Source organism: Phaeodactylum tricornutum, chromosome 2 (genome assembly GCF_000150955.2).
Source record: "Phaeodactylum tricornutum CCAP 1055/1 chromosome 2, whole genome shotgun sequence".
Lineage (NCBI taxonomy): Eukaryota > Bacillariophyta > Bacillariophyceae > Surirellales > Neidiaceae > Phaeodactylum > Phaeodactylum tricornutum.
The window spans coordinates 1085379-1106814 of NC_011670.1; the positions used below are offsets into that span (position 1 = coordinate 1085379).

The following is a 21436-nucleotide window of genomic DNA, read 5'->3' on the forward strand; positions in this document are numbered from 1 at the left end:
AAGTCAAAAGCAGACATCTCAATAGTCCAGTCTAGCAAAAGTAGATAGACAATTGTATTCTAAAGGTTACAACGATGGATTTTTTGGATTTGCCAAGCATTCATACTTCATCTTTGAATAGTTATAGAGATTCCAAACACCAGTCAGTATCAAGGAATCCATATGATTACAGCAGTATTTACTGGGTAGCATTCGGGCGTACTGTTAATGAAATTCAGCGATACGTAATGTTGTATAGTTGCATGTCACCTGCTACGGACGGGCTCACTATCTGTGACCTTCCGAAAAAAGTCCTATACGTGAAACAAGCTGACAGTGCATTCACGGTCGGTGTGCAAGAAAGCAGTGTCCAAACTCGCATATGAGTTAGACGCCTCTTTCAGCTGGCATGCCAATAAACATTGATGTCATGAGGATAGGAGAGGGTCGGAGTGTCCACTAATGCCGTCGAGAGTATGGCCAAACCTGATCCTTGTATGGTTGTCGCTGCGCAAAGGAATTTTCATCAGCAAAATTTTATGTCGGCTATTTAAAAGCATTCTACATTACTTAGTTCTTCGTCATTGGAAGTCGTCCTCGTCGTCACCGAAGACATTGTCATTGTACATGCCTTGTTGCTGTGCAACCGCCCGAAGAATAGCTGCCTGCATAGGATTCAAGACAGTACCCATTCCTTCAGTTCCATCGAGCACACCGACGTGCACTGCACAACCCAAAGCAACAGCCTCATCAGGATTTACAGTTTTCTGTGGGACAATTCCTGTCAATACTGAAAGCAGCCGACCTATACATGGCATTCTGGTGGCACCGCCGACTAACACGACACGAGATATTGGGCGTCCAGAAATTCCATCGCGAACTTTCATCCTTTCGCTTTCTGACCGCCGATTAGACTCGTCGACTTTTCGTTTTTCCTCCCGATACATCCTTTCCTGTTTAGCAACATCCCGGGCACGTTTCCTTCCTTGTTGTTGCTTTCTTTTAGTATCTTTCATATTCAGAGCCTCAATCTCAATCAGCAAGTCTGAATTGTCTACCTCCAACACTTCGCTATAAAAATCGTCAAATTCGAGTGGCGACTTCAGTTCCTCTTCCAGCTCGAATGCAGCCTCCACTAGAGTTGGACTCGCATCTCCTGGCAACAGGGCACCAGATATTATCGCAACTTCCCGGACCGGTCGAATCAACTGTTGAAACTCGTCTCGACACAGACTCTCCATCTCCTTTCTGGTGAAGTCGCAAAGCAAATGTGTGGCATTCGACGTGCCAGCGTCTGTCGCGGCACAATCAGTTGTTGCCAAATGCAATATCTGTGATGAATGTGACAGACGGATCCATAATTCTTCTGCAACCGGTAGAGCGAGAGTAGCTTTCTTGTTGTTGCTCAAGAAGATGCGCACCTTTTCGGCAGAGCGAACAACTGCGTTTATCGCTGTCACCGACCATTTCTTCGTAGAAATTCCATGTCCCCGCAAGAGCTTGAGAAAATACTGCGCTATCCGATTGTCAAAGTCAGAGCCTCCTAACTGAGCGTTACCCGAGGTACTAATAATTTCTGTAACACCTCCACCCACAACAAGCATGCTGACATCAAACGTCCCGCCTCCAAGATCGAAGACAAGCACCAATTCGTCGTCATCACCTCGTCCAACTTGCTCTTTCCCAATTGCATACGCCAACGCTGCTGCTTCAGGTTCACGTAGTAGTTTCGTCTTCCGGATTCCCGCCAGCTCTGCTGCTTTTAGTGTCGCGTCGCGTTGGGCATCGTTGAAATAGGCCGGTATGCCTAGTACTGCCCTTGTGACTACGCACCCGGTGTGATTCTCCGCCACTTCTCTGAGAGTGCGCAAAATGTGAGCAGAAACTTCTTCTGGGTGCAGTGTTTCGTTCGGATTGAGGGATGATGTCAACATTGTTGGGTATTCAGTGGCATCATGCAGTTTATTGTTCATGTTACTTTTCTTGAACGTCTTTCCCTCAGAACAAGGCGACAAAAATGGAACCACATCCTTGGTGCCAACATCGAGCTTTCCACCAGTACCTAGAATACGCTTGACGTTACGATACGCCCCGTGGTCCACTTCTTGCTCAATGGCCGGGCCTCCGACCAGGACGGTTTGAGCGTCTATATAGCTAACCACTGACGGCATCGTTCTGCCGTTATTTGGTACCTCGATTATTGTAGGAATTCCATCTTTGAGATATGCTACGGCCGAGTGTGTTGTACCGAGATCAATCCCAATACCTATTTCATGTTTGTCGGTTACTGCGAGTTGACTGGAAGCACACGGCTGTTTCCGTCGTGCTCGAAATTTCGGATGAGTGGAAAAGGCTATCGTCGTAGTCGGCAATAAAAACAGGAACAAGATTCTGAAGCACAGAAGTATTTGACTTCTCATCGCGGGAGGTCAAGCCGACTCGACAAGTCAGCTCTTAGGGTAGCAACCGAAGTGATCCTCTGTTTTCAATGATGGTCTCTAGAGGCGAGTGCGATCGTCTCAAGCTGCCGCGAAGGCTCGTGTGTGTTGGTTTTGTTTGATGGCAAAATCGCGTAATCACGCGTTTTGACAGTGAATTGGCCCAACCGGTAAACAGACAGACTGGTAGACCGCTAATGTTGTCAATGTCAGTTACAAATTTCTCTCGTGACGCGAGGACGGATTTCAAAAAGCATGCACGGAAAACCCAATTGACCCCCGTACACACTTTCGAATTATAAAATGTGATGGGGATGATAATGGAATGGAGCGGAAAGCGAAAATCAGCCCTTACAGTTTGTTGCTTTCAAACGTGGAAAGCCACTTATTTGGAAAGAGCACTCACAAAAGGCGCGGCCTTTTCGGCAACGACCCCAAAATGGATTATTTTCGCAGCGGCTGAGAGGCAATACCACTGTCGCCGAAAGGTTTGCTACCACTACGCACGGGATTCAAGTTGCATACAAACGATCTTCAGAGTACAACCGCTCTATGCACAACCATTTTCTTGCGGAAGCTGACAAATCAAATCGTAAGGAGGCCTCTGCAAGGCTACTGTCGGCCACAAAGCCTTTTTCTAGGTTACAATGGAGAGAGGCAATTAGGACATTGGAATGGTGGACAAATGAAAATGGCGGTAGCGAGTTATCCATCTGCATTTTTGCGAAGCTTTGCGAACAAGAATCCAAAGGTGAAAATGAACTGGACGAGACTTTGGCGAAGAAGGTGGCACAATCATGGGCAAGGGATTTTGTGGCAGGGGTATCGACGCTCAGTGTGGCAGAGTTTTCTAGGCAGTTAAAAATTTGCCAGGAAGCGATTCCATCGTTGAGAATGGATGTTTCAGCTATCATTCATAGTGCAAACGCTAAAAGACAAACTCAAGAGCGCTCGCAAGGTGAAAAGTTGGCAATACCGAATATTTCTTTACTTGAGGAGATGGAGAGCAAAATCGAGAAATCACAGATCCAAGACGATCCGTCGGTGTGCCCAGACGTGAGAACAATAAATGCTGCCATATCGGCGTCACTATCATTCGACGAGCCGGAACTTGCAGAACGTGTTTTGACTCGCATGTGGAATATTTATGACTGCAGACAATGGCAAAAAATTCGCCCCAACCACATCACATATCACAATATAATGGTGAGCTGGGTAAAAACATGCCGGTCGACTGAAAGAGCGGTGAGAGTGGAACGTCTCTTGCAGCAATTAAAGAAGCGACATAGTGAACATCATTATGACAAGGGTCTAACACCACAAAGGCAGCACTACATTCTGGCTTTGTCGGCATACTCTAGAGACGGTGATCTTAAGCGGGCACAGGCCCTATTTGACTACATGCTGAAATCCTTTACATTGACGCGTGAAATCTCTTTAAAACCGACTGGCAAGGTCTGTGCTGTGTATTTAAGCGCTTTATCGCGCAAACCAGACGTGACTGCTCCTGTTCTTGCGGCGGCGGTGGTCCACAACCTCTTTGAGCGGTTTCATGATAACATGGACCCTGATTGGCTGCCCACGCCTCAAATGTACACTTCTTACATGAAAATCTGGATTGATAGTGGTCGACCTGATGGTGCACAGCAAGCACAAAAAATTCTTGATGACATGTCAACTAAGCCAGGGAATCTCTCCCCGAACATTATGCATTACGGTGCTGTTATTTCAGGGTGGTGCAAAGCCGATGAACCCGACCGGGCGGAATCGATTGTTCGATTTCTTTGTGAGAAAACCAAGGTCAAACCAGATATCAAATGTTTTCTCGAAGTTGTGAAAGCTTGGTCTTCCCGAAATACATCGGAAGCGAATAAAAGGGCTGAGAAGCTGCTGGTGCTTATGAAAGAAATTGAAGGTACATCAGGTACAGAGCGGTCGACAGCAACGCTCGATATCATGCGAATTTTGTCGCGGAGCATAAAAGGCGGTGACGCTCAGCGATCAGAAGATATCATTCACCGAATGCAATCACAATACTATCTAGGACACTCGTCTTTGAAAGCAACCACTGAACACTACAACGCTGCATTAGGAGCCTGGTCACGATCGAACGAATTTGAAAGTCCTGATCGAGCAGAGGCTCTCTTGCTAGAAATGCTGGAAAGATTTGACCACGGCGACAATGACCTTTCTCCGACAGAGCAATCGTTCACATCGGTAATCACATGCTGGGGGAGGAGTAATCGAGAAGAAGCCGGTCTTCGAGCACAGGCCGTTTTCGATGGTATGCAAGACAGGAGGGATCAGCAGCATCTAAGCTCACTTTGTGTAACCGCAGCATCATACTCGGCGCTCATTATGGCGTGGGCTCGAGCTGGTGAACCTAATCGCGCTGAAATTGTGTTGCAGGAAATGCACAATGACTATTTAAACGGAAACAAAGCAGCTGAGCCAAATCAAATCGTATTCAATGCAACCATAAATGCATGGGGGAAGTCACAACGAAAGGGACGAGAAAAACGCGTCGATCAAATCATACGGCTTATGCAGCAGCTGGGTGACCTTACTGAAGTACGGCCCGATATCGTAACGTTTTCTACCGCCATAGCCTCATGTATGAGAAGTGAACTTTCAAACGCTCATGAGCTGGCAGAGAGCTACCTTGACGAAGCCAAAAGGCTGTACGCTGAGGGTGACAGCGGTTGCAAGCCAAACTCAATGTGTTATGGCGCTGTGATTCAGGCAATCGTACGTGGGGGCAAAAGCGACGCTCCTTTGAGAGCCGAAAAATATCTCAATGAGATGATTTCCCAAAGCGAGTTGGATGCAAAGCAAGTTCAAATGGCATTTGCCGCAACAATTAGTAGTTGGGCGCATGCTTCGTATCAGTCAGAAAACGTTCTGAGGGCAGAAGCGCTACTTGACACAATGACCGCTTTTGGGAGCAAGCGCGGACAGCAGTTTCTTCCGGGCCTACGAGTTTACACAGAAGTGCTTATAGCGATTTCGAAAAGCGAACCTCGCATAAGGGCCAAAAAAGCAACAGCTCTATCTCAATCAATGCAAGCGAATAGCATTTTTCCTGATGAAATCTGCGAAAGAATATTTAACGCTTGTTTCATCCGAAAGAGAAGACGATGAGAAGAATTTTTTATCTACAAAAGCAACTTTAAAGCTAGTGCATTTGAGAACGACTGGCCATTGGTTTGCTTGCTATGAAATGGGCTCGGGACGGTGGCCGGAGTGGTCGAAGGCTGTATCCTGGGAAGCACACTTGGGGTTAGTCCGGGACCCACCCGACGGCTGAGTACTCGGTCAAGTGGAATCGGAGCTGGTGGAGAATATATCTCGTGTTAGTAAGGATTGTCATTTACAAGGAAGACGCTATTTATTCTTCTCTAGAGACATGCTCCTAAGTCTTTCCAAAAGGAGATGGCCTTCCACGGTGCAGGATTCGAACGCATGCCCATCATTTTCGAGAGTAACAGTAAGTAAGCCTTGACAGAGAAGCCGACTCATATTGTAGAAAACAATTGAAACGGAAACGTTGCTTTAAGATGCGGTGGATAGGCTCGAATTATCGTCTTTATTGCGAAAGCTACCGTACATATACACAAACTTCGGAATTCGCTGTCGAAGGAGATAACATAACGAAACAAGAACGCTCAAGCTGTCGAAGCGGAGCCACTTTTCAATGTTCTTGTTGAAAATATGCCTATTGATGTATTGTGTTGATTCAAATCGCGTTTTCAAGCCTCGCCATTTCGTATCTCTCTTTTATATGTAGAGCAACAATCCGATATCGTAGTCTTCCCTGAGGCTATCGATCAGCAGCACGCGATTGTACACTAATTCCATTAAGCTTGTTGCCAGTCAGTTGATCGAGAAAATTGACCCCAATACCCAACATAGCACCCGACACCGCGCAACATGTAAAGAATAGCTCCACATAGGGGATGTAGCAATGCCCCGACGATGTATATATGGAGGCAATCGCCATTGGTACCAGGGTCAATCCAATATTTTGAATAGATGTGATCACGCCAAAGGCGACTCCGGTGCTTCTTTGCGGGACCGTCAGCGTTATGCTGGGCCAAAGAACGGAAGAATACAAGGCGTATGCAAGACCTTGACCAATTAATGGTATTGCCGGTCTGAAAGTCGTGAATGCCATAGTGGAATGTACTCCAATGAGAAGAAAGGATGCCACGAACGTAATGGTAGCTCTATGTCCAATGCGGTCAACGACACCACCAAGAAAAGGGGAGAGACAAGCCGATATCGAATACGGAATCGACATGACACGGCCTGCAGATTCTGAAGCCTTCCCGAGAGCCTGACAGTAGTCTTTAACACAATCTTCCGACCAGAACGGCTTGTCGCAGTCAACATCGGCGGCGGATAAATGATCTATCAAAATATCTGGCTTCCCGTCCATTCCGGAAACGTTCAGTGATGACGGTAGGACTGGAGCAAAATTGGATCCTGAGCACGTATTACCGTTTGCATCAATCGCTGGATTGGAAAAATTAAGAAGGTTTCCAGCTGAGCATTGATCGGGAAAGGTCAAATGGCACTCGGCAGGTGGGGCCTGGAATAAATCTCGCTCTAACAGAATCCCAGAAGCAACATTGTTCCAAGGTAAGATGCAGGCGTAAACTGTGAGGCAGGACGCTGACAACAACCAAAACATAGGGCTAAATTGTCGAAAGCCCATTCTGCTGACCGGCCTTTGTCCGCCCCTATTTGTTCCTTCATGTTCGATTTGCTGTAAAAGTAGTGGCTGAGCAAGATCTGACGGATTGTCACTGGCATCCATAGCTAATGATATCGAACTGTGTTGGGCGTCCACATTCTTTATTCCAGCTGCCACGACTACAGCCATGAAATTCAAGGCCACTCCCGCCCAAAGCGCCCAAGGTGTCGAGAAAGAGTTGGCGATAACAGGACTTGCCAAATTGTTAAAAACAGACCCCAATCGGCTAATTGCCAACGCAATCCCGAAGGAAAACGCAAGCTCTTTGCCAGCAAACCACTCTGTTAGTAGTGTTGAATACGCCACACATATGCTTTCGCCTCCGATACCGTACACAGCTCGCCCCAGGAGCATAAAGGTCCAGTTTCTGTAGGCGGTTCCGGCTGCGAATATGAGTTGTCCCAGAAAACAAAATGCTGCGAAGATCATGAGGCAGTAAGACGCGCCCATTTTATCAGTAAAGTAGCCACCAAAGAATGGTAGAATAACGTTTGGGAATGAATACAAAGTATACAGAAGATTGAAGCGGAGCTCAAAGGCTGAATCGTTCATGTAGTTCTTCAAGTTCTGGTGCAAGGCAGCCGGAATGTCGAGTGAGTAGTAAACACACGTCATCACAAGGCAGGTCGCGAAAAGAACGAGCCAACGGAAATACATGGAAGGTTCTCTTTGAACGGGGTCTTCGGCACCGGTCGGCCTCAATACGTCTTCACTTAAGATCTCATCGGGTAGCTGATGCTCCTCGCAACCTTCACTTCCTTCCTTGCTACAGTTGTTAACCATTCTCCAGCTTGTGCGTTCAAGAATGGACAACAAACAGACAAGTCGAGAGCTCAGGGGCTGATCTTGACTGTGAGAAATGACATCAAATGTATATCCGGGTTTACAGCTACTGGAAGGGAAAAGACCGATTAGTTCCCCTCTATATTTTTAGGCTCTTCATCGTACGGCATGTATCTGAAATTAGCATAAGAGGAGCTCCAAGGATGAATAAGCTATATGATGAGTATTTTCGAGATTGCGCTACGTGTAAAGGCTGGGCCGAGCTGAACAGGCTGGTGGTTACAATTTCCGAAAATTATGCTTGCGCCGGGCATCCAGCGATGAACTGACAATGAGCGGCAGAAAAATCGATCGGTGTGACGAGCAGTTCATCCTCGCAAATCCACTGCAGGTTGTCCCACACGAGAGCTATCCTTCAAATTGCATTCTATAGACGCTAAGAGTGAGCCTTGTTAGCGCTGGAAGTTTTTGCAATGGCGGCATCATCACTCGGTATAGAGCCTCTGACCCAAAAGGCCCTTTTAAGAATTCCATCGACCTGCAACTCCTGAGGCACACTGAAGTCTCCCACTATTGCATAAACGATGAAATGAGGTATTAACTGGTTAACCATCGTATGTCGACAACAAGCGATGGTAGCAGAAAAGAATTTATTCGGCCTTCTTTACTCCACCACCGGAAAGCTAGCCATCTTCAGAATAGCGCACATTCCAAACTCGTTCTTCCCACCACGGCCGAGCTTCACATAGCCCTTGTCGCCCCATGTCTCGCCCCAGCTATAGAAGGATAGAGCAACATTAGTGTTCTCGTTTTCAAGTCGTGCGCACAAACACACACACTCGAAGACTCTTTTCAACTTACGAATTCTTGACAAGGAAGTAAGGCTCGTTCGTGTCGACATCCGTTCCATATCCAACCGCCAGTACACCGTGATCAATACTGGCGCGGCTACCACAGGAATCGTCGGTCAGCACACCATTCTTGTAAAACTGGAAGACAAATTGCGAAGCCTGAATCGCTACACTGATGGGTTGCATCGCAATCGCTGAAAGAAGGGCTTTTTCATCGCCTGGCGGGACATCGATGAACGTCTTAACCCCGCTACCTTCCACCTTGGTGCAGTTCGTCATACAAGTTCGGCTCTGTTTCGCCAGGTAAGGATATTCCTCTTCCGAGCAGAGGCCTGCTTCTGACATGTCAAACTTGAAGGCGTTGTCCATGAGTCCGCCATTGCATCCCAGATCAACCTTATCGCAGTCAATTAAGTGTTGTTCGGACAGCGCCACCAACTCGCCAGTCTTGAGAAACTTGGCTCCTTCCAAGGCACCAGTCGTGGAAAATGCCCAGCAGGAACCGCAGGCCCCCTGATTCTTCATTGGAGTCACCGCCCCCGCTTGAACCCAATTCATGTAGTCTGGAAGGGTCAAAGGAGCTTGTTCTTCCCACAAACGTCGACGCTCTGCGGTTGAGATTTGCTGGTCGGGGTCCATAATTTTGGCCTGCGCCGCCTCCTTTTGTCGAACGCTTGCGTAAGGACCCAAACGAAAGTACTGAGCAAACTCGTCTTCCGTCATGTCGGAGAATTCATTGTGCCCGAGGGCGAACGAGGGAGTCGGATTTTGGTTATTGTGCGCTTCGATCCGTTCTGTTTGCGAGAGATGTCGAATAGAAACGGGTGAGTGAGTGCGTGTAGGAATTTATGAGATATTGACAGAACATTCCGTTGCTTATGAAATTCGCCGTGGGATGCTACGTGTTCAACGGAATCTGAAATTTCTGACGTCAAAAATATGGCCCTAGAAACAGAACTGGACGCCATGGAGGCAAAGAGACGGCGCACGAGAGTGCTGACGCTTTTCCACTCTGATCCCCAACTAACTATTCCATATGCTGATTCAGGTACGTACCATCATTGTTCAACCAGATATTTAGACGTTCCATCTTGTTGTCGTGTGAGTCGTACATCTTTTGGTGAAAATCCACCCATCCCTTAAACTTGCTCATCAGTTCTACCGACAAGCTGGCCTCGCTTTCAACACGGGTAGCGCCGGAAGCGGTGAGAAAGAGGAGTGTGATGGAAGGGATACGCCACATGATGATGAAGAAGAAAGAAGATGAACGCGAGAAAAGGGTCAGAGTGGGAACGACGTCGCAAAAAGTTGTGATGTCAAAAGAAGTACAACACAATCCCGAATGCGTCTTGGACGGTTTTTCGTTCGCTCTTCCGGTGTCGCTATGGCACTGTATCTTTCCTACCGCGTTCTGTGGAGGACGGATTTTTGCTTGCCTTGGCGCGTGCCCTCTCCGGTGGGGTCTTCGTTCCTCACAGTCACAATCACTGACCGAACTGCGTCACACGGTCTGTAAGTAGCCCGATTCTTGATTTCGGATTTTGATAATTTGCGTTTCAAAATTTCTGTCTGTGAGTTCCACCTTGCAGGACTCACAGTCAGTCAATGCAACGCAATCCAATACAAACGATGTATACACTCCATTGACGAACAACACGGTTTTCGACGATGGTGAATGTCAATACTACAAGAGCGCCGACTATACCATACACAGGCGGTGCGACGTCCGCCCAGGCGTGGGCAATCCTGGCGCGGCACGCTCGCGACGACATCGCTCACCTCCGCTTGCAAGAACTGTGTCGGGATACGGATCGGGTCGCGTCGCTCGTGGCTGTCTACAATACCACGTCGGAAAACTCATCCGTCACGACCTCTCAGCCGGATGCGGTGGAACAGCGGATGCTCATTGTGGATATATCTCGCCAAATCCTAACTCTGGAAACGCTGAATCATCTGTTAAAACTAGCAATGTCCCGGAATTTACGGCAATTCATTGTGCAGCTTGCTTGGGGCCAGAATTCACCACACAATCCGTCGATTCCGGCACAGCTACGAAAAAGTGGCTCTGGACGTAGTGGTCCCAGCAATACAAAATCCACCCGTTTCCAAGAGTCGGATAACGGCGTGGGTCGCCAGGGGGCGGAGTCACAAGTCAACAAGGCGGCAACCGAAGGCTGTCCTTCCATGCACGTCGCCCAGCGTGTACCAAAGGGCAAGGGATACTCTATGTTGGCAAAAAACGGGACAAACGTGCTCGATCGCATTCATGCGGAGTGGGATCGAATGGAACACTTGTCAGATTTGATCCGGCGCGGACAATATCGGGGTGCAAATGGGAGCATGATTCGGGATGTTGTTGTAATTGGGCGCGGTGTCGCCATGGAAGCCTTGCAGTTTGTGTATGCTGCCTTACTCAGAGATGAACGCGCCAGTTTGGCCAGTCGGGCAGGATTAATCGAAGCACCTGGTGCACGGCTCCGGCGAAACTTGGCGGGGGTCGGTGGTAGCAATCCTTGCCTTGGAGCAGGAGCTCGGCGGTTACGATTTCTGTCGTCAATCGATCCTGTTGCGACAGCTGATGCTGTTTGTGATCTCGACCCGTCTTCTACTTTGGTTATAAGTATTGCACTACAAGGTAACGAAGAAACAGGATTGGCTACCAAAACTATCAAATCGTGGCTACTGAAGGCTTTGACAAGCAGTAACCGTCGACCAGATCAAGGTGAGTAATCGTTACGAAACAAAGTGTAAAGTTTATCGCGCACCTGTGATGACTCAACCCATCGAGTGGAATGTAGTGCTGGGGAAGCACATGCTGCTTGTTACTGGAAATGACCAGATTGCTGCTGTGATTAACAAACCTGAGAGCGTTTTCCTTGTTCCTGATAATACTCGATGTGAAGCCTTTACTACTTTCACTGCAGTAAGCCTATTGGTAAGTTTGGCACCACCGCTTACAATAATCAGTTCGACACTGTCATGTAAGCTCACCATTCCGCCCGACATTAGCCGCTTTCTGTTATTTTTGGTTGGCCCATTGTGTTGGAATTTCTTTCCGGAGCGCACGACCTGGATGTGCACTTTATTGAAACGAATCCACGGCACAATCTACCCGTACTTTTGGCACTAACGGACACATGGAACGATGTATTTCTAAGAGCGCATGCTCGTACTGTGACACCCTTTACCGAGGCGTTCGCGCATTTTCCAAGATTCGCTGCAGCGCTGGAAGCGCAAGCTTGCGGGAGTCCAGTTGACCGTCACAACAGCTCGGCACAAATGCTAGCAACAGTCGCGACTTCATGTTCTAGTCTAGTGGTTGACGGAGGGCTGGGTGCTACCTATGATCGGGTATTTTACCAGGGATCGGATGTGTTGAATTTGGAACTCGTCATGGCTATGGACACTCAAGTCTTATTCAACACTTCACGAAATGTTGGGTCTTACGGAATGCGTGATTTACATACCTTAGAGGATGCTCAAATGTGCGCATTATTTGCCCAAGCTGACGAACTTGCTTTCGGTTCGGACAAAGCCAATCGATTGCTTTCCGTCAATCCATCGTCTGTTGCATCTAGTCGGAATATAGAAACGGACAGATCGGTAGGGAACCGTCCAAGCTCGCTATTGATATGTGGAAAACTTGACGCATTTAGTTGCGGTCAGCTTATCGCCTTGTCAGAACACCGAGCAGCGGTGAAGGCGCACATTTGGGGAGTCAATCCTTTTGTTCAGGAAATTGCTGCATCTCTGAGGTCGACTCGAACTAATGATTTGAAGGCAGAGCTGCAAACGTTTTTCGCTTCGGACCTAAGTAGTATTGACAGTGAAGAGGATTTTACCGAGGAACAAAACATGCACTTATCAACAAAAACAATTCTGAAGCACTACGTTGCATTGATGCGCGAAAAACGAAGTGTCAAAAGCTACTCACGCTAGCTAGCAACTAAAAATTGACGGACTTGAACAACTTTTGTAGTTCCTATTTGTATTATGCAACTGTAAAAAGAGCATTGAAACCGGCTTGGAGTGTATGGCACACTAGTACAGTTTCTGTAGTGTTGGTACACTTTGAAAGACCACCAGACACCCCAATGCCTGATGAAAGAGTCTCCAGCGACTCTTGGATCCAACATTGTATGCCTGGCACATTGGCATAGTTTGCGTACTGCCCATGCTACTGAAAAAGACCACAAACCCACCAATGCCTGCTGAACAGTCTTTGGCGTGTCACAAATTTGTGACGCGTTTGCTACATGATTCGACTGATTCGACTGTTAACGGAACTGGTGAAGCAAATTTTTCAGTTGACAAACGTCGAGATCTGTTACGGTCTGCGAAACATCACGATGTTGCTTCCTTTGTAACAAGGAGCCGCGTGTCATTCTAACTCGTACTTGTTTCTCATGAAATCTCTGTCTACTGTTCCTACTAGCTGTCACCTGTTGTTTGCCACTCAATCTGGCCGAGCGAAGGCTTGTGCTCGCCGAAGCGCTCGTATCATTTCCGAAACCGTTCCAAGTCTGACCCTCTTGCAGAATCGCGTCGGAGCTACATTTGACGACGAGATCAAGGGTGATTTGCAAACGTTCGTTAAAAGGACCAAACAAAGCAACGCATTCTTGTTATTGTTTGTTAGCACGACCGGGGATGGAGAACATACTGATACCATAAGACAAACCTGGCAGCAATTGTAAGTGTGTATGTTTTTCTTTTCCGTTTGTTTCGTCGAGAAGCGTACTGAACACCGAGAACTCGAATCATCCCATCCATTCTGTTCTTGCAGATTGCTAAAATCACTACCTTCAGACACTTTTTATGGAATTTCTTTCGCTATTTACAGCTTAGGAGATCGAGCGTACGGTCCTCAATATTGTGCTGCAGGGCGGAAGCTGGCGGTCCGTTTGATGCAGCTTGGTGCGACTACATTTTGCCAGCCGGGATACGGAGATGATGGCACAGCAAACGGTGGTGTGATTGCTGATCTAGATGTATGGATTGATAGCATATTGTTGCCCGCAATCAAAGCTCTAGGGTTGCCAAATGAAGGTCCCCGCAGATCGCCATCCTTCATCTCTCCAGGATCAAGACGAGCGGCATACAGTGTAATTGTATCGGACGAGCGTCGTAAGGGACCTTTACTCGACGAGTGGATGGAACCAGGGTTTAGCCATGCATACAGCGCGTTCTTCTCGCATTTGAGGCCGCTAACGGCGTATAGCTATAATGGCTCTTTACATCGGGTCGAGACGACTGGGTGTGTTAGCCGGATCTCCGAGGAACCCTTGCTAACACGTGTCGAGGACAACATTCGTTTAACAAGAAGTGAATGGGAACAGGAGACACGGCACATTCGCTTAGTCGCAGCTAGAAAAGCGACGCAGCCCGAAACTATTGCCTACCAATGGAAGCGAAATTCGCTACCCTACCAAGCAGGTGATGTCGCTTCGGTAATACCATCCAACGATCCAGAAGAAGTGTTGAAATTCCTTCGTGCGCTTCCCCCACAAATTCACGAAAATAGTGATTGTATTTTGACCATTACCCCCAAAATGCTGAACACAGCTGAGTTTTTGGGAGTGTGCTGCCCTTTCTGGCCTAAACGTTGTACCCTATATGGTTGGCTGATCTTTTGTGCGGACATTCATGCTCTACCCGAACGCGAAGACTTGAGGGCGCTAAGTGAGTTTTGCTCCTTGGAACACGAGTTTGGGAAAGATCAGCGGGCCAAACTAATCTCGCTGAGCGATTTGTCGGGTGCAGCGCTCTACGGTGACTATGTTTTGAGAGAAAAGCGTAGCTGGGCCGATATCCTACACGACTTTGACTCCCTCCGCGCACCAGGCTCGCAATTGACAGTCGAGGTGGTGCTAGGTCTATTGTCACCAATACAATGTCGGGAATTTAGTATCGCCAGCTCACCATCGTATGAAATGATGAAGATGACTTGTGAAGCTTCCGACAAACCGAATGCGAATGGCTTCGCTATAGAGCTGTGTGTAGCTAAGGTAGAGGGAACTACACCCCTCGGGAGAGCCTATCATGGCCTCTGTTCTAGCTATCTTTCACGTCTTAATGATCGGAGAGGGGAATCACCATCAGAAGTTCGAATGTGGATACGTCCAGGGACGTTTTCGGGTTTGCCTTTAGAACTTTCTAGCGAATCGCAGTCAAACAAACGTCTGGACGTACCGACACTTTTTATTGGAGCCGGTACTGGTATTGCCCCGCTGCGAGGGCTGATTTATGAACGGGAAGCGATGTTTAATCTCGTGAACGGGCTGGAAAATGGAAGTATGAGTAACGACATCAACAACATTGATGAGAATGGTCTACAGTGTGACAATGTTTTGTGTTTCGGATGCAGGAAGAAAGACTCCGACTTCTACTACGAGCACGAGTGGCAAAAACTCTCCCAAACCGGTCGTCTAGGCATGTTGACAGCTTTCAGTCGCGATCAGTGGCACAAGATTTACGTGCAACAAGTCTTGGAAAAGGCCGACGCGGAGGAAACGTTCTTGACCAATCATTTACTGCATCGCAATGGGGCAATCTACATCGCAGGTGGGCCGAACATGGCACGCAGGGTCAAGCAGTTAATTGTGGAATCTCTTGCTAGAGCCTGTGGAGATGATCAGAAAGCAGCTCTGAGAATACTAAATCAAATTCAGCTGGCAGGGCGTTTTAGCATCGAAGCGTGGAGCTAAGTAAGGAAAATCATTGTGCATCAGACCAATGATTGAAAGTCTCAATGGAGATGACTGCAGTTTTGTGTATAGACTTTTGCAGCTACTTTGCTGTACCCCATTCTTTCCTTGTCGACGACAACCTAACTCATAGACAAAAGAAAATAAATAAGAATAAGATTGTGATATAACGACTTGATATCCCCCATTTCAACCACGATAATTATGCAGTATAAAGCATTGATATGAGCGGGTTGGGGGAAATTGGTCAAAGAGCAAGGCTTATTTTTTCCTCTCTAGAAATTTATGTTGCAATATCTGTTCTAATGTTGGTCGTTCTACAGGATCAATTTGCAGACACCAAGCAATCAGATCTTTGAGATCATTGTTAATTGGCTGCTGGGACAGATCAATCTGTTTTGTATTTCGTAACTGGGCTGCAATGACCGCCATATTGTCTTCACAACCAAAATAGTGCTGACCAGTCGCTATCTCATACAGCACCATTCCCAAAGACCAAACATCAAAATGGTACTCCATTTCGACGAAAGGCTCTCGGCCACACAAAAAAGCAAGAGCGAATTCCGGTGGGCAGGCTTCGGCCGAAAAGTCAATGGGGTTGTCTCGATGCCGAACGGCAGATTCCAAGTCAATGCCTTTAATCGTGCGGCCATCGTTCTTTACAACAAAATTTTCAGCCTTTGCTTCCGTCCACACCATCTTCTTCTCATGTACAGCACCCACACATCTAGCGGCCATTCGAACAGTCTCACGGAGCTCGTCACCATCGAGTGGTCCGTGCGTTTTCAAAAAGCTACGCAAATCTTCCGAACCGCTTTCCATCACTAAAGCGCTCTTGTCTTGAAAATGCTGTCCGTTTGTTTCGGCACGTGGCAAAAAATCCAAAATTCTAACAAAAAGTCCTTCCGTATCGTCTAGTTTAATGTAGTTGTCGTTTTCTCTTTCAAGTGCTTCCGAATTGGACGAAATCTTCATTGTCACGGGTTTACCGATCGGCTGTCCTACGGCATTAAGCCGCAAAGCTTCACATATTTTCGACTTTCCGGAAGTACTTTCTCTGAGCTTGTCGGTCAAGGCATACTTGTTTCCCACTATCAATTTATTCATCGTACTATCAGGCGGCACAATACCGTATATTTGTTGGTCAAGCGATATTTTCGTTCGCTGAACGAAGGTACGAATGCTCGGATGCTTGCAGGTCGGAAAACTCAAGGCGCTTTTATAGCTGGTTGCTTGAAGGAGCAAAATGCATGCCAGATGCTTCATCATCTTCACAAATTGCAAGTCTCGACGTGAAGTGGACCGAATTTTTTGACACACAACATTGGAAACTCACGGTCAGCCAAGAAGACTCGAGAAATCTCCAAATTGTGAGATTCGAATAGAAGGGCGAATCAGAATACCCTGCGCGGAACCCTGCTAACATGCAATTGGGTATCGACTTGATAGTGAACCGACACGTCATATTGACCTGGGTAGTATTTGAATACCGTTTAGACAGCCATTGGGACACTCGCTATTTTGATCCCTGTTTTAAGTATTGAATTTACAAAATTGTACATTTTTGAAAGTACATTGCTTCTCCGAAATATAAAAGGGAAAGGACAAAACACATACTGAAACGTTGCCAGTAATCACGTTTCTGACAGAGACGGTGACGATGACAAATGCAAAGCCGTTTGCTGCCACTTACTATCAAATGAGCCTCGAAATCACATCAAACAAAAGTGCTTGACAACCAAATAGGGCAGGCGCATGAAGCCCACGAATAGAACTCCGGGACTCCAAACTATTCCACGTGACGAAAAGACTGTCACCGCAACTCGAGTACAGTTTTGTCGATATGTGATGGGTCATCATGTTTGTCTGCTACTCCTGCTATACATCTCATGTTTGTGCCGAGATCGACTTACCTGTGTCGCGTTTACACCAGGAACCTACTTCAGCAAACTTCAGTCCAGTGGCTGCCGGCAACTGTCGATAAGACGCCATTGTTTACTTGTTGATATGCAAACGAGCCGAGGGGCTTCTTCTGGAAACCAGAACGAAAAGGACCACGGGAATTGGTTGGAGCGAGCACACCAACTGCGCCGTGAAGCTCAAGATTTAGAGAGCCAATTGCGACCATCAGGAGAAGCTGTTCAGCGGCCGCCCATTCGCACTAAGTCCGTTCAGTATACAACATTGGCCGCCTCCTATTGGACTTTTACCTATCGCTTCACTTCCGTTCCATTGTCTGCGGACGACGATTCTGGTCCGCCGCCCGACAGTTTTGGCGGAAAAATGACGCTGCATTTTCGATCTGACGGCTTCACGGAGCTTATATCTCACGAAGGCTTGTCAGGTAAACCGCTAGAAATAATTAAAGTCTGGGGCTGGGACTTGGAAACATCCAGCGAAGATGAAGAGGAATATTTGCTGTTTTCTGTTGACACAGTTCTTCCGAGTCCTGGCTTGGAACAGCGCTTTTACTTCCAAGCTCGACAGGACCTGAATAATGATGGTACGATCAAGTTGACAGAAGGAACAGTAACGATGAAACAAGACGTAGCTTCAGCATCATCAAACGGCTTTTGGGGATTCATGTCTCCCAAAGGCATATTGGCTGAATTTCGCTACGTTGGCAACTTTGTCGCCAAGCCCAGCCCGAATTCGAGCTCGTAGAGAATCCCAAACATATCTATCTATAAGGTACACTTAGGTCCTTTCGATTCAGAACTATCTTATTGTTAATTTGGGTGTTTCATGAAGTCCACAAGTTCCACAAAGCCTGGTGGCAAGACGACATCAGCCCCCCGCTCTTTCATGATGACACTCAGCTTTGCCGAAGAATGGTGTTTCCCTTTGGCTTCCTGCATTTCGGCCGCTTCTGGGGTGGTAACTCCCACGCCAGTGATTCCCGCTGAAATTGCTGCTTGAATATCATCTGGAGTATCACCCACAAGAATCACAGACTTGGTGGGCTCTACGCCAAGAAGTTCACAGCAACGACGAACAGGGTAAGGATCAGGTTTACTTGGGCCATCTTCCATACAGTAGTGCGCGTCAAAGAGATCTTCAAGGTTAAAATTTTTCAAAAACGTCATGCAATCTTTTCGGGGCCGACCAGTCACAATACCCATGCCTGGCGTGGACCGTTTACGTAATTTTTCTAACGTTTCTCGGGCCGGAATGAGCGTCTCCAACTTGTACAATCCTTCTTTCGTCGTCGTTCCTTGATATAAATCCTCAAAAGTGGCAGTAACTTGTTCCAAAGAAATGTCGTTTCGACCTTCCGGATCATCCCGAATCAGGTTATACGAGAGCTGCCAGTCGTCGTTGGCGTTACCCCTAGCTTTCCAATCTGTAATCGTCTCGAAGGACACGGAGTTTGCTCCGTAGTGGTGACAAGTAGCCAATATGGCACTACGGTAGGATCTGGAAACTTCGGCAAGGACGCCATCCATATCCAGCAGCACGGTTTGATATTTAGGTTCGACTGCAGTCATCTTACGTTTGGCAATTTTTGTCCTGATTGACAGCGTGTTTGACTGCTAACAGAAAAAACCATAACAATCAAAATGTTGAACGATCATGGGGGCGAGGTACGGTTGCGCCTGATTTTCAAGGTTCATTCTCCCATTTGTCGTGGCAGCTCGACACGTCAGCTGGACGCTGGAAGGACAGACTGACCGTGACAAACAAGTCACCTAAGAAATCAACAAGTTACCGAGAAGAGTTGACAGAATTCTATTACCGCAAGCAGGGAACGCTTACGCTGCTTACGTTAACGATCGGAATGTTAGGTTGCAGCTGCGCTTGAAAAAAAAACGCAATGTATGTCCGCGTGTTTTGCATCATCTGTCAGTGTCAAATCCTTTTTCTTTTTTTAAAAATCTTACAGCTAGCCACTCTGCTCATGGAAGGAGCCTCAATTCTTCTCGAGCAAGGAGGAATCTCGTCATTGGAAGGTGGGTTTACCTCCTCTCTACTAGAGAGATCCCCTTTCAATTAAAAAAAATCCTAAAGAAGGTGATCTAACATATCTTATGTATATAATCATATGTATGTATATATATGTCACCGCTCCTACGCGGGAACCGGCTTGCTTCGGCTTACTCGTCGAAAATCAGCGTCTCGCCTCCACCTCCGTTTTGTTCCCGTACGTCATTGATTAAATCCGTATCAACACCGAGGGAGCCATCCCCATCACGATAGAGAATATTCACAAACTGATAGCCAATATTTATATCCACAAAGTCGTAAATCTTTTGAGCGTAAACATCCGACGCTGAGACGTTCGAAACACCGTTCAATGAGACTAAAACTTGGTTGAATTGAAGAGATTCTCGAACATCGTCACAGTTGTTGAGACGCGATGGCCAGGAACCACCGTGTCGACGAATCTGTCGACGCAGTCGGGGTTTCAATAGGGGGGAATGCTCGTCAAGGACGTGGCGTGCCAACCAGACTCGCTTAAAAAACGGGTGGTCCGAGGCTTCGATCACCATCTTGGAAAATATCTGCTTACTAACAAGCCTTGCCGACGGGTCTTCATCCAATGCTTGCTGATCACGGCGATGATAACGACCCAAAAAATTTCGACTGATAACAGATGTCAACAAATCGAATCTCGTCGATTCTGCTATGCTACTTGTGTCACTCGCAGTTTCACCTGAAATGCTTTGGGCGGCCGAATTCCGGTCATTTTCAAAAGACTCCTGTAAGGAGGGATCGGCATCACTCGCATCGACATTGGCAACGACATTCAGGGTTGCGTCCATGATTTCGCCACCAACTTCATTGTAGAGTCGATTGATGATTCGAAATTCCAACACCGGACAGGGCTCTTTCTCTTCGTCGTCCGAAGATTCGTCGTGCCCGTGATTGGGATCAAAATCGTTGTTTCGCCGTACCCCAGGACCAAACCGAATAACAATCGGATCACTAAAGATCACTTGTGCGTGTGACTGAATACGCAATACTTTGCCAAACAAAATTGCGCCACAAAAGCCAGAGTATAACACCCCCAACAAAGCTTCGAGCGAGCATATAAAATTGATAAAGAAACAATGGGTTGGGCTCGAGTTTTGGTAGCTCAAAGCTGGCGCCGTCGAACCATATCCGACGGTCGAAAAAGTTGTCCACGACAAGGCGAAGGCATCAGCAAAGGCTGCGTCTGTGGACGCAAAGAGCTCTCCGCCAATTCGTACACATTCCTCATCAATTCTACCGGCCATGGTTATGAACCCCGCAAATAGAATCACGAGAGCAAAAAACATTACACACATGACCACGAACAAGAATAGAAAATTGACACGGAACATCCAATGCAAATACATCGCAAGTTTTTGGTTGGGGTTTATGCCAATGGCGAGACCAGTCGAACGGCGGGGTGAGCCAATTCTTCCGTTGCACGTCGTGATTTTCCAAAACAGAGACTGTTGAGGGCTTCGTCGGGTGGCTTCTAGACGATACTGCTTCGTTTGTTGATGTTGGTTCGATGCTTCCACGTCCTCCGACTGTTCTTCGCTCTTAGAAAAAACGTTTAAAAATTTGGTTTTCAGACGTTGCCCCCATGGCATGGCGGTGCCTTCATCCATACGCCGAAGCTACATGTCACAAAGAAGAATCAGCAAGTAGAATGAGTAACTGAAAAAGGAACATTTCCGCGGCCGTTCGACTTGTTCAACTTAACCTACATGAACACATTGCGCTCGAGATATTTGGTTTATAATGGGCTGACCGCCTTTTATATTTGACGTCATAGTTCCCGGCTCGATCTTCGGGTTTCCCACGAAGGAATCGTAGAATACAACCGCGAACGATGTCTATGCGGAGCAAAAGGAAGGAGTAGCCTAAGGTTGTAAAGGGGACAGAAACAGCAAAACGTTGGTTCACAGTCAAACGTTTCATGCCGGGTCGCGGTTCATTTTGGTGTGT

At 47.2% G+C, this 21436-nt stretch overlaps 10 protein-coding genes across 10 annotated transcripts; 4 read left to right on the top strand and 6 right to left on the bottom strand.

The window, feature by feature from the left end:
• Positions 1–674: 674 nt before the first annotated feature.
• PHATRDRAFT_10011 (predicted protein) lies at positions 675–1952 on the bottom strand (the record flags this gene model as incomplete). The annotated part of the gene is made up of 3 exons (XM_002178033.1): positions 675–859; positions 1151–1310; positions 1401–1952. Coding segments are annotated over 3 exons (897 nt in total), but the record flags the coding sequence as incomplete, so codon positions are not given.
• Positions 1953–2724: 772 nt separating this feature from the next.
• Positions 2725–5558, top strand: PHATRDRAFT_43645 (predicted protein; the record flags this gene model as incomplete). The annotated part of the gene is made up of 1 exon (XM_002177713.1): positions 2725–5558. Exon 1 carries the CDS (start codon positions 2970–2972, stop codon positions 5556–5558), a length of 2589 nt encoding a protein of 862 aa, XP_002177749.1. The 5' UTR covers positions 2725–2969.
• Positions 5559–6237: 679 nt separating this feature from the next.
• Positions 6238–7956, bottom strand: PHATRDRAFT_43646 (predicted protein; the record flags this gene model as incomplete). Its single annotated transcript, XM_002178034.1, has 1 exon — positions 6238–7956. One exon carries the CDS (start codon positions 7954–7956, stop codon positions 6238–6240), a length of 1719 nt encoding a protein of 572 aa, XP_002178070.1.
• A 224-nt stretch (positions 7957–8180) lies between these two features.
• PHATRDRAFT_25433 (predicted protein) lies at positions 8181–10118 on the bottom strand. Its single transcript, XM_002178035.1, has 3 exons — positions 9864–10118; positions 8818–9601; positions 8181–8732 (listed from the first exon to the last, which is right to left on the bottom strand). Exons 1-3 carry the CDS (start codon positions 10048–10050, stop codon positions 8621–8623), a joined length of 1083 nt encoding a protein of 360 aa, XP_002178071.1. The 5' UTR covers positions 10051–10118; the 3' UTR covers positions 8181–8620.
• A 1233-nt stretch (positions 10119–11351) lies between these two features.
• Positions 11352–12074, top strand: PHATRDRAFT_5857 (predicted protein; the record flags this gene model as incomplete). The annotated part of the gene is made up of 3 exons (XM_002177714.1): positions 11352–11514; positions 11606–11742; positions 11817–12074. Coding segments are annotated over 3 exons (558 nt in total), but the record flags the coding sequence as incomplete, so codon positions are not given.
• A 907-nt stretch (positions 12075–12981) lies between these two features.
• On the top strand, positions 12982–15682 carry PHATRDRAFT_43649 (predicted protein; the record flags this gene model as incomplete). The annotated part of the gene is made up of 3 exons (XM_002177715.1): positions 12982–13187; positions 13243–13500; positions 13651–15682. 3 exons carry the CDS (start codon positions 12982–12984, stop codon positions 15512–15514), a joined length of 2328 nt encoding a protein of 775 aa, XP_002177751.1. The 3' UTR covers positions 15515–15682.
• Positions 15683–15775: 93 nt separating this feature from the next.
• PHATRDRAFT_32914 (predicted protein) lies at positions 15776–16621 on the bottom strand (the record flags this gene model as incomplete). The annotated part of the gene is made up of 1 exon (XM_002178036.1): positions 15776–16621. One exon carries the CDS (start codon positions 16619–16621, stop codon positions 15776–15778), a length of 846 nt encoding a protein of 281 aa, XP_002178072.1.
• Positions 16622–17221: 600 nt separating this feature from the next.
• Positions 17222–18225, top strand: PHATRDRAFT_43650 (predicted protein). The gene has a single exon (XM_002177716.1). The coding sequence runs from the start codon at positions 17270–17272 to the stop codon at positions 18176–18178; it is 909 nt and encodes a 302-aa protein (XP_002177752.1). The 5' UTR covers positions 17222–17269; the 3' UTR covers positions 18179–18225.
• Positions 18226–18243: 18 nt separating this feature from the next.
• PHATRDRAFT_32916 (predicted protein) lies at positions 18244–19002 on the bottom strand (the record flags this gene model as incomplete). Its single annotated transcript, XM_002178037.1, has 1 exon — positions 18244–19002. One exon carries the CDS (start codon positions 19000–19002, stop codon positions 18244–18246), a length of 759 nt encoding a protein of 252 aa, XP_002178073.1.
• Positions 19003–19608: 606 nt separating this feature from the next.
• PHATRDRAFT_43651 (predicted protein) lies at positions 19609–21345 on the bottom strand (the record flags this gene model as incomplete). Its single annotated transcript, XM_002178038.1, has 2 exons — positions 21196–21345; positions 19609–21105 (listed from the first exon to the last, which is right to left on the bottom strand). The coding sequence occupies exons 1-2, from the start codon at positions 21259–21261 to the stop codon at positions 19609–19611; spliced, it is 1563 nt and encodes a 520-aa protein (XP_002178074.1). The 5' UTR covers positions 21262–21345.
• Between the last annotated feature and the right edge of the window lie 91 nt (positions 21346–21436).

Bases quoted from the DNA above. Each gene is read 5' to 3' on its own strand.
- PHATRDRAFT_43650 (XM_002177716.1), top strand. From the start codon at position 17,270: ATGAAGCCCACGAATAGAACTCCGGGACTCCAAACTATTCCACGTGAC.
- PHATRDRAFT_25433 (XM_002178035.1), bottom strand. From the start codon at position 10,050: ATGTGGCGTATCCCTTCCATCACACTCCTCTTTCTCACCGCTTCCGGC. The intron at 9,602-9,863 runs GTACGTACCTGA...TCTCGCAAACAG, and splicing joins TATCTGGTTGAACAATGATG to AACGGATCGAAGCGCACAAT. The intron at 8,733-8,817 runs GTAAGTTGAAAA...ATCCTTCTATAG, and splicing joins TACTTCCTTGTCAAGAATTC to CTGGGGCGAGACATGGGGCG.